Consider the following 10,045-nt stretch of genomic DNA (forward strand, 5'->3'; position numbering starts at 1 on the left):
TAACATTTTATTTGTCGTTAAAATGCCTATTTACTGCGTTCCATCGGACTGCGCAATCCACTGTCATTATTTGAGTATGTTGGTAAACCGTTGTATAAAAAGTGAAGCTGGTGTTTAGAGGATATATTGTCACGGTTAACAACACCCATGCCAATATATCCTCCAAACAACGGCTTCGAGGGCATTATCACTTAAATATATATCTATATATAACTAATCTAAACTAAACAAATAGCAGTTAAGAAAGAGACAACACTTTACAAAAGCAATTTGCCTTTTTTAATCTTACATTGCATTGAAAATGTACATAATAGATTCATACATTTTACAAATAATTTGTTCATAAAAATATATTTCTTTATAAAACACTTTTTTAAATCACATTTTTTCTATTTTTTTTGTTATATATTTTCAATGCATTTAATATAGGAGTACCCAGTTGTACTGTACTGCAAATAGTAGTTCAATTTTACAGTCCAATCCTAGAATTGTATGGATTCTTTATTGCAGTAAATTTTATAGGAGAAACTAAGTGGCAAAATAGATTGAAGGCTAAAAAGAACACGGCACCTAATGAGTGGAATGGAGCTGTGGTGTGTCAGTGTTAAGTGTTCAGCAACACATAAAGTCATGTGAGGTGAAGAGAGAGAGGGATTGAGGCCGTAGATTAGAAAAGTGAAAGACAGGAACAGGGGGGATGAGGAGAAGAGGAAAGAGCAGCAGACCTGATTCACATGGTGTTTGGTAGGCACTGTGTAAAAATGACCCACTTGGATACATCAACGAATAGAGCAACAACTATTGAAACAAAAGAAAATCTTAACAAAAGAAGTGCAATATAATGAAAAGTCCAAATGAAAATGTTGTCTGGAAAGTTCAAATCTTTGGGTCATGATCCAAAATGGCAAATAAGAGTTAAATAATCCAGAAAACCCCTTCTATCCACACCTCACAGTTAACATCAGTACTTCAAACACTTCTGATTGGCTCAGTTGGGAAAAAACACAGAACGTGGGACTGAAGCTAGAGGAGAGGGAGTTACGGTCAAAACCGTTGTTTTAAAAAACGATTTAACACTTTAAAAATTAACCCCAAAATACTTCTGTGTTTTTTTGTTGTTGTGAACAGAATTATTTTTGAAATATTTTATTTTCTTCTTCTCTTTTCTATAAACGCTTCATATAATCTCACTGCCATTGGCCCCTCCCACGTGATAATATATAGCACAAAAATATAGGTGGTGAATGCTTCTCATATATGCAAGAAGAAGATTTACAGATCCTTTTCAATTGATAAAAAAGACCCAGTCGACTGTGAAGAAGAAACACTCGCAGAGTGCAATATAATAAGGTAACGTCAGAACTCCAAGTCACTTGTCGACCACTGTGAAGATTTGGGTTTTTATGTTTCTCAGTTCTCAGTTCAGTCTCCAATAGGTGTCCTTCTCGACACACATGACCAGTCAAAGTTCCTGAAGAGTGTGCTTTAAGTACCAGAGGATTTGTTTCTTCTACCTCTGTCTCCACCATGGCCAACACACCTAGACTGGACTGTTTTCCATCTCTTATCGCCAGTCTAAATCTCAATTAAATCCGCTCGTTTCGCAAAAGCATTTTCCTGTTCTTTTTTTTTACCCCGATACAAAAATAAGAAAAAAACGATGCAGTCGCCAAGCGGACTTCATTATACCATTGTGCAGACTGTGTTCAGGTTAGGATCGAACCGGACAGCTTTGCCTTCCACCGACTTGGCGCTGGTGTTGTACATGGGGTTCTCGAAGGCCGCCTGGCCGTTGTTGTTCTCGTGGACGGAGCAGCCTGTGTACTGGGCTTTAGGAGTAGTCCTAGAGAAGGAACAACACATTGTTCAGACTCAGTGGAAGAGACGAAGTCAGTATGAAGTCAACATGTAGCTTTTCTAAGAATATGTATTGCGTTTAAGGGGCAGTCCTGTGGAGGAACACAGGAATGGTTCATGGTCCTATATGTGAATAACAACAACCAGTAGGTAACACAAATGCTGTAGCTCCTGACACAGTAGCACAGTATACTGTGTAGGTAATACTAGCTGGTGGTAGGTAGGTAATACTAGCTGGTGGTAGGTAGGTAATACTAGCTGGTGGTAGGTAGGTAATACTAGCTGGTGGTAGGTAGGTAATACTAGCTGCTGGTAGGTAGGTAATACTAGCTGGTGGTAGGTAGGTAATACTAGCTGGTGGTAGGTAGGTAATACTAGCTGGTGGTAGGTAGGTCGGTAATAATAGCTGGTAGGTAGGTAGGTAATACTAGCTGGTGGTAGGTAGGTAATAATAGCTGGTGGTAGGTAGGTAATAATAGCTGGTAGGTAGGTAGGTAATACTAGCTGGTGGTAGGTAGGTAATACTAGCTGGTGGTAGGTCGGTAATAATAGCTGGTAGGTAGGTAGGTAATACTAGCTGGTGGTAGGTCGGTAATAATAGCTGGTGTTAGGTCGGTCGGTAATAATAGCTGGTGGTAGGTCGGTAATAATAGCTGGTGGTAGGTCGGTAATAATAGCTGGTGGTAGGTAGGTAATAATAGCTGGTGGTAGGTCGGTAATAATAGCTGGTGGTAGGTCGGGTCGGTAATAATAGCTGGTAGGTAGGTAGGTAATACTAGCTGGTGGTAGGTCGGTAATACTAGCTGGTGGTAGGTAGGTAATACTAGCTGGTGGTAGGTCGGGTCGGTAATAATAGCTGGTAGGTAGGTAGGTAATACTAGCTGGTGGTAGGTCGGTAATACTAGCTGGTGGTAGGTCGGTAATAATAGCTGGTAGGTAGGTAATACTAGCTGGTGGTAGGTCGGGTCGGTAATAATAGCTGGTAGGTAGGTAGGTAGGTAATACTAGCTGGTGGTAGGTCGGTAATAATAGCTGGTGGTAGGTCAGTAATAATAGCTGGTGGTAGGTCAGTAATAATAGCTGGTGGTAGGTAGGTAATACTAGCTGGTGGTAGGTCGGGTCGGTAATACTAGCTGGTGGTAGGTCGGGTCGGTAATACTAGCTGGTGGTAGGTCGGTAATACTAGCTGGTGGTAGGTCGGGTAATAATAGCTGGTGGTAGATCGGTAATAATAGCTGGTGGTAGGTCAGTAATACTAGCTGGTGGTAGGTAGGTAATACTAGTTGGTGGTAGGTAGGTAATACTAGCTGGTGGTAGGTCGGTAATACTAGCTGGTGGTAGGTCGGTAATACTAGCTGGTGGTAGGTCGGTAATACTCGCTGGTGTTAGGTAGGTAATAATAGCTGGTGGTAGATCGGTAATAATAGCTGGTGGTAGGTCAGTAATAATAGCTGGTGGTAGGTCGGTAATACTAGCTGGTGGTAGGTCGGTAATAATAGCTGGTGGTAGGTCAGTAATAATAGCTGGTGGTAGGTAGGTAATACTAGCTGGTGGTAGGTCGGGTCGGTAATACTAGCTGGTGGTAGGTCGGGTCGGTAATAATAGCTGGTGGTAGATAGGTAATACTAGCTGGTGGTAGGTTGGTAATACTAGCTGGTGGTAGGTCGGTAATAATAGCTGGTGGTAGGTAGGTAATAATAGCTGGTGGTAGGTCGGTAATACTAGCTGGTGCTAGGTCGGTAATAATAGCTGGTGGTAGGTCGGTAATAATAGCTGGTAGGTAGGTAGGTAATACTAGCTGGTGGTAGGTCGGTAATACTAGCTGGTGCTAGGTCGGTAATAATAGCTGGTGGTAGGTCGGTAATAATAGCTGGTAGGTAGGTAGGTAATAATAGCTGGTAGGTAGGTAGGTAATACTAGCTGGTGGTAGGTCGGTAATACTAGCTGGTGCTAGGTCGGTAATAATAGCTGGTGGTAGGTCGGTAATAATAGCTGGTAGGTAGGTAGGTAATAATAGCTGGTGCTAGGTCGGTAATAATAGCTGGTGGTAGGTAGGTAATACTAGCTGGTAGGTAGGTAGGTAATACTAGCTGGTGGTAGGTCGGTAATACTAGCTGGTGGTAGGTAGGTAATACTAGTTGGTGGTAGGTAGGTAATACTAGCTGGTGGTAGGTCGGTAATACTAGCTGGTGGTAGGTCGGTAATACTAGCTGGTGGTAGGTCGGTAATACTCGCTGGTGTTAGGTCGGTCGGTAATAATAGCTGGTGGTAGATCGGTAATAATAGCTGGTGGTAGGTCAGTAATAATAGCTGGTGGTAGGTTGGTAATACTAGCTGGTGGTAGGTCGGGTCGGTAATAATAGCTGGTGGTAGATCGGTAATACTAGCTGGTGGTAGATCGGTAATACTAGCTGGTGGTAGGTTGGTAATAATAGCTGGTGGTAGGTCGGTAATAATAGCTGGTGGTAGGTAGGTAATAATAGCTGGTAGGTAGGTACACTTACCTCTGTTTATAAAGATAAAACCCGAAGCCTGCAAATATCAGGGCGAAAAAAGGCACAAGGATTGCTATGGCCACAGAGCTACTGTTTGTACCATGAGGTGGATTGGAGGAGTTATTACTCTCTGACATGTTCAGACCTGTGTGGGAGAGGAACAACATGAATATTCTCACAGTAACCTTTTAGTCTATATCAAATATTTCTGACATACACTTTTTATTTCTATGTTTTGAAATGACACAATATTGTTGACAGTGAGAAAGTTGATATAAAATCACAGTGGATATGTGGTGATGTTTACCTAGCCTCTGCAGTCCAAACTGACCGTAGTCTTTACCCTGTATGAATCCTTGAAAGACATAGGTGGCACCGTCAGGTTCTGCAGACACCTAGGAGAATACAGGGAGACAGACATGATCAGTCAGTCAGTGAGTCAATCAGTCAGTCTGTCAATCAATCAGTCAGTCAGTCAGTCAGTCAGGTAGTCAGTCAGTCAGTCAATCAGTCAGTCAGTCTGTCAATCAGTCAGTCAATCAGTCAGGTAGTCAGTCAGGTAGTCAGTCAGTCAGTCAGTCTGTCAGTCAGTCAAGTCCTTTTGGTACTTTTCACCATGGGGTAGAATTCTAAAGGAGAAATCCATATTTTCAGAATTGCATTTTTACTAAATACAAAACAAGGAGAGCATTTGAGTCCATTTTGTAATAAACATGAAATAACACCTGGTAACCCGTTTGGGTGACCCGGTGCACGGCTGGATTGAGCAAGAAGTGGGACTGTCGTTTTTCAGCAGAGCGCCCTCATTGATTTACATTGGGTTCCCAGATGCCATTTCAACATTAATACGCCACGTCTAATGAGTAGCAAGATATCTATAAATCATTCTGGATGAAAGCGCTACTAAACGACAAACATGTAAATGTTTCATTTCCACAAACCCCTCCTGTAAGTACGAAACGGTAAACTTACAAAACCGTCCATGGACCACGTCTCCTCCTTGACCTTGCCCAGCGTGGTGTGAGTGGACGTTTTCACATGGTACATGAGCAGCATCAACCGTGCTTCCTGGCTCTTATAGACACCTGCAGCACAACACAGCACAGGAGGACCGGAGGGGTGATGTGAGGCCAAGGCACAACACTGATATACTGTAACTTGTGGTACTCAGGGGACACAATCACAGATAATGACCCAATGATGATGGTCTCCCTCTCTTATCTCGCTCTTGGTCTGTATGTGTCTGTGTGGAAAATGAAAAGAGGTGATATAAACACTGAGCGTTATCTTCTTCAACCATGGAGCAATTTACTGTAGTAGACCACTCACTCATCAACCGTACTTTCTATTGCTAACAGCCTCCCACAACCGAAGGCATAGAAAGAGAGCACCATATTAAGGCCTATCAGAGGCCCCGTCCCTGCGCTGTCGCTCCAAACAGACTGATGTACACAGTGGTAGTAATAACACACATTCAATTAACATGCTCAATCCACTGCCTGGCCTCTCTAAATGTGAAATAAGCTAATGGCCCTCTGTTATTAAAAACACAAAATGGTCTCCTCCCATGCCTCAGCGGTATGATTACTTTGTGATCTTTCTACTTTCTAAATCTCCAAGACACATTTCTTCTCAGTGAGTGAGTAGCGCTGCATTCAACTTTCTGTGTCATAATTTGCAACGGCTGCTGGGCAATTCAAAGTCCAATTTAAATTAAGAAGATTTATTTGATGATGTAAATCACATGTCAGCTAGGTTAAAGGCAGCTGTGGAGAAACGAGGGAGTAGGAGTGAGGGGGAAGGAGTGAGATGGCAAAGAGTGAGGGGGAAGAAGTGAGGGGAGAAGGAGTGATGGGGAAAGGAGTGAGGGGGAAGGAGTGAGGGGGAGAAGAGAGGGAAGGAGTGAGGGGGAAGAAGAGGGGGGAGGGGGAAGAAGAGGGGAAGGAGTGAGGGGAGAAGAAGAGAGGGGGAAGGAGTGAAGGGGGAAGGGGTGAGGGGGAAGGAGTGAGGGGAGAAGAAGAGAGGGTGAAGGGGGAAGGTGGGGGAAGGGTGAAGGGGTGAGGGGGAAGGAGTGAGGGTAGAAGAAGAGAGGGGGAAGGAGTGAGGGGGGAAGGAGTGAGGGGAGAAGAAGAGAGGGGGGAGGAGTGAAGGGGGAAGGTGTGAGAGGGAAGGAGTGAGGGTACAAGTAAATGAGGGGAAGAAGAAAGGGGGGAAGAGTGAGGGGGAAGGAGTGAGGGGAGAAGAAGAGAGGGGGAAGGAGTGAAGGAGTGAGGAGTGAGGGGGGAAGGGGTGAGGGGGAAGGGGTGAGGGGGAAGGAGTGAGGGTAGAAGAAGAGAGGGGGAAGGAGTGAGGGGAGAAGAAGAGAGGGGGAAGGAGTGAAGGGGGAAGGAGTGAGGGGAGAAGAAGAGAGGGGAAGGAGTCAGGGGGAAAGGAGTGAGGGGGAAGGAGTGAGGGGGAAAGAGAGAGGGGAAGGAGTCAGGGGGGAAGGAGTTCGAGGGAAGGAGTGATGGGGAAAGGAGTCAGGGGGGAAGGAGTGAGGGAGGAAGAGGAGAAGGAGTGAGGGGAAGGAGTGCGAGGAAAGGAGTGAAGGGAAAGAGGAGAAGGAGTGAGAGGAAAGGAGTGAGAGGGAAAGAGGAGAAGGGGACTTTTCTCTCCAGATAGTTATGGTAAATCCGTGAAAGATTTGTCAGATCAGATTAATATTTCATTTAAGAGAAATGTGGGGGGGGTAGTTTTACACATCCATTAGGCTCCACTAATGAAGGTACATTAAGGGACAGAATAAATATTATATTAAGGGGCGATGCGAAAACACCCCCCAAAAATGAATATGAAATAAATGAGTCATAGCTTTCAAATCAATTACAGCACATTGCAAAATCACAACACCTCAACACAAAACATGTTCTCAGATCAGACAGACCATAAATGCCCATTTCAAATATTAGCAAATGTCCTCCACACAGGCAAATAAACAACATCATTTAATTTCCCACCAAGTAGATACAGTCCTAAATGGATACCGTCTGACATTAAGGCCCGACCAATCAAACGATGTCAGCTATGTTTAGTAACACTCGTTTCTAGTCACATGCATATTGTGGGAGAGAAACTCTGCATCTGAAACGCCGGCTCCATTTTACTCCAGTGACGACACGATTACATGCTATGTGTGTGTGTGAATCTGTGTGTGTGTGTGTGTGTGTGTGTTCAAGGAGTGGCTAGGGACCTTCCCTAGCGTGTCCTCTCTGTGTAATATAGCGTAAAATGCAAATGTCGTACCCGAAAGCAGCAGTTCCATGTTGCTATTGGTCAAGGAGACGTTAACCCTTCCCGTGGTGGTGTTAAAGCTCGTGATACTCAGAGTCATTGGTTGTTTTCTTCCCTTGTAGTTGTATGAACCCTTCCATATATAGTTAGGAGCAAAGACGTCATCAGGAACTGAAACAGAGCATAGACAATATTGATTATTAGAGGGCCTTGGTTATGCCTGAGGTTGTTCAAGCGGTTAAGTCCACATGCCATCCCGTTGCCTGCGTGGGATCGAATCCTGGCCCCACCGGTCTTCGCACTGTCTTCCCTTTTCATTTCCATTCCTTCAATAAAACTGAACAAATATTTTAAGAAATAAGAGGAAAACAGAAAAATAGGACCTTGGTTAAGTCATACTGTCACTTTATATTCCACTGTTTGTAAGTGTATAGGATTCATCATGATTGATCAAATACTACTAGTGTTCACAGACACAGGGCCCTGGGACCTTTCACCCTCAGTGTCACACCCTGATCTGTTTCACTTTGTGCTTGTTTCCACCCCCCTCCAGGTGTTGCCAGTCTTCCACCATTATTCCCATTTTTATACCTGTGTTCTCTGTCTGTCTGTTCTCTGTTTTGTCCATCAAGCCTACCAGCGTTTTCCTCCTTGCTCCTGTCTGTTTCTAGTTCCTGTTATCTACTTTTCCCGGTTTTGACCATTCTGCCTGCCCTGAGCCTGCCTGCCGTCCTTTACCTTGTCACACCACCCTGGATTATTGACCTCTGCCTGCCCTGACCCTGAGCCTACCCGCCCTGACCCTGAGCCTACCTGCCCTGAGCCTACCCGCCCTGACCCTGAGCCTGCCTGCCGTCCTGTAACTTTTGAATCTGATCTGGATTCCTGACCTCTGCCTGCCCTGACCCTGAGCCTGCCGGCCGTTCTGTACCTTTTGAATCTGATCTGGATTCCTGACCTCTGCCTGCCCTGACCCTGAGCCTGCCGGCCGTTCTGTACCTTTTGAATCTGATCTGGATTCCTGACCTCTGCCTGCCCTGACCCTGAGCCTGCCGGCCGTTCTGTACCTTTTGAATCTGATCTGGATTCCTGACCTCTGCCTGCCCTGACCCTGAGCCTGCCGGCCGTTCTGTACCTTTTGAATCTGATCTGGATTCCTGACCTCTGCCTGCCCTGACCCTGAGCCTGCCGGCCGTTCTGTACCTTTTGAATCTGATCTGGATTCCTGACCTCTGCCTGCCCTGACCCTGAGCCTGCCGGCCGTTCTGTACCTTTTGAATCTGATCTGGATTCCTGACCTCTGCCTACCTGTCGTTTTGCCTGCCCCCTGTTCTAGTAATAAACTGTTGTTACTTCGACACTGTCTGCATCTGGGTTTCCCCTAAAACGTGATACTCAGAGTATGTCAAACTTAGTAAATTACCTCCAAGCTTTTAAAAAACTTAGTCCCTCTCCAAGTTGATAAGTGTTAAACTTGTTTTGAAGGCAGTGGAAACTTTGGGATGGTTGGACTGCTATATCACTACACCACAGATTACTCCGTGAGAGAGAGAGAGAGAGTATAAGACAAAGAGAGAGAGAACGAGAGAGAGGCCTGTCAGGCCTGTGCTGCTGGGACGTTTTACCGTCAGACTTACTCTTTCCACTCTTCATTAACTTCTAGTCCCTCAAGAGGGGCACTCAAGATTGAATTAAGGACACCAGTCCTTCTGAGGTGCTATTAGCGAAGCCCTCGCCCTCTGCGAGGCCAGATGAAGCTGTTCATATTCATTCTGTTGTGATTGCTAGCTGCACTTTACAGTACCGGCATCAGAGTAGTATTTTGTAATCAGAACACTGCTCTTTTTGACGTTGCTGTAATGGTGTGTGTGTGTGTGTGTGTGTGTGTGGTGATGACACTTCAGTCAGGCACTCACCGTTCAGCTTGGGACTGGGTGTCCCTACCACTGGCTTGATGGGCTTCTCCGAGAGTTTGGACCCAGCTATAGGAAACAGCATTAGTCCCATTATGTCACATCAACTTCCCCATGTGGGGACTTCTAATCATGTATTGAGGTACATCAGCAACACACATCAAGAGATAATGCAATTTAACTCCTTGGGGTTGAATTATGAGTTCTATTGTCAGTTCCATTTAGAGTTCTGTATGTGGAATTTCTAAATGTCTGGATGTGGTTAATCTGGATAATAAATGCATATGGTGTGTCCTGGAATGTAAAGGTCAAGCATGACATCTTGTACAAATGATAGAAAATCACAGTTGATTTGTCCTACGGATGTTCACAGGATACAGCGAAGTCTACATAGTACAATGACAGGCTTACTTGCAAAGCTTTCCTCTCATTATGTTTTTGGTAATAAAAGTATAAAAGGTATCTGGTAAGAAGAAACAAGATGAAGTGAGAAACCCAGAAATAAGCATG

General features: G+C 44.7%; 1 protein-coding gene across 2 annotated transcripts in view; it reads right to left on the reverse strand.

The window, feature by feature from the left end:
• Positions 1 to 263: 263 nt before the first annotated feature.
• Positions 264 to 10,045, reverse strand: part of LOC118399009 (CUB and sushi domain-containing protein 3-like) — a 908,305-nt gene continuing 898,523 nt past the window's right edge. For both annotated transcript variants that reach the window (XM_052472732.1, XM_052472731.1), the window contains exons 65-70: positions 9,539 to 9,604; positions 7,635 to 7,793; positions 5,325 to 5,437; positions 4,660 to 4,747; positions 4,362 to 4,497; positions 264 to 1,843 (exon numbers count right to left, since the gene is read on the reverse strand). In XM_052472732.1, the coding sequence (XP_052328692.1) occupies positions 1,684 to 1,843; positions 4,362 to 4,497; positions 4,660 to 4,747; positions 5,325 to 5,437; positions 7,635 to 7,793; positions 9,539 to 9,604 (722 nt within the window). In that variant the 3' untranslated portion in view covers positions 264 to 1,683. The remainder of the gene's footprint in view (positions 1,844 to 4,361; positions 4,498 to 4,659; positions 4,748 to 5,324; positions 5,438 to 7,634; positions 7,794 to 9,538; positions 9,605 to 10,045) is intronic.

This window comes from Oncorhynchus keta, chromosome 20 (assembly GCF_023373465.1).
Source record: "Oncorhynchus keta strain PuntledgeMale-10-30-2019 chromosome 20, Oket_V2, whole genome shotgun sequence".
NCBI classification, from domain to species: Eukaryota; Metazoa; Chordata; class Actinopteri; order Salmoniformes; family Salmonidae; genus Oncorhynchus; species Oncorhynchus keta.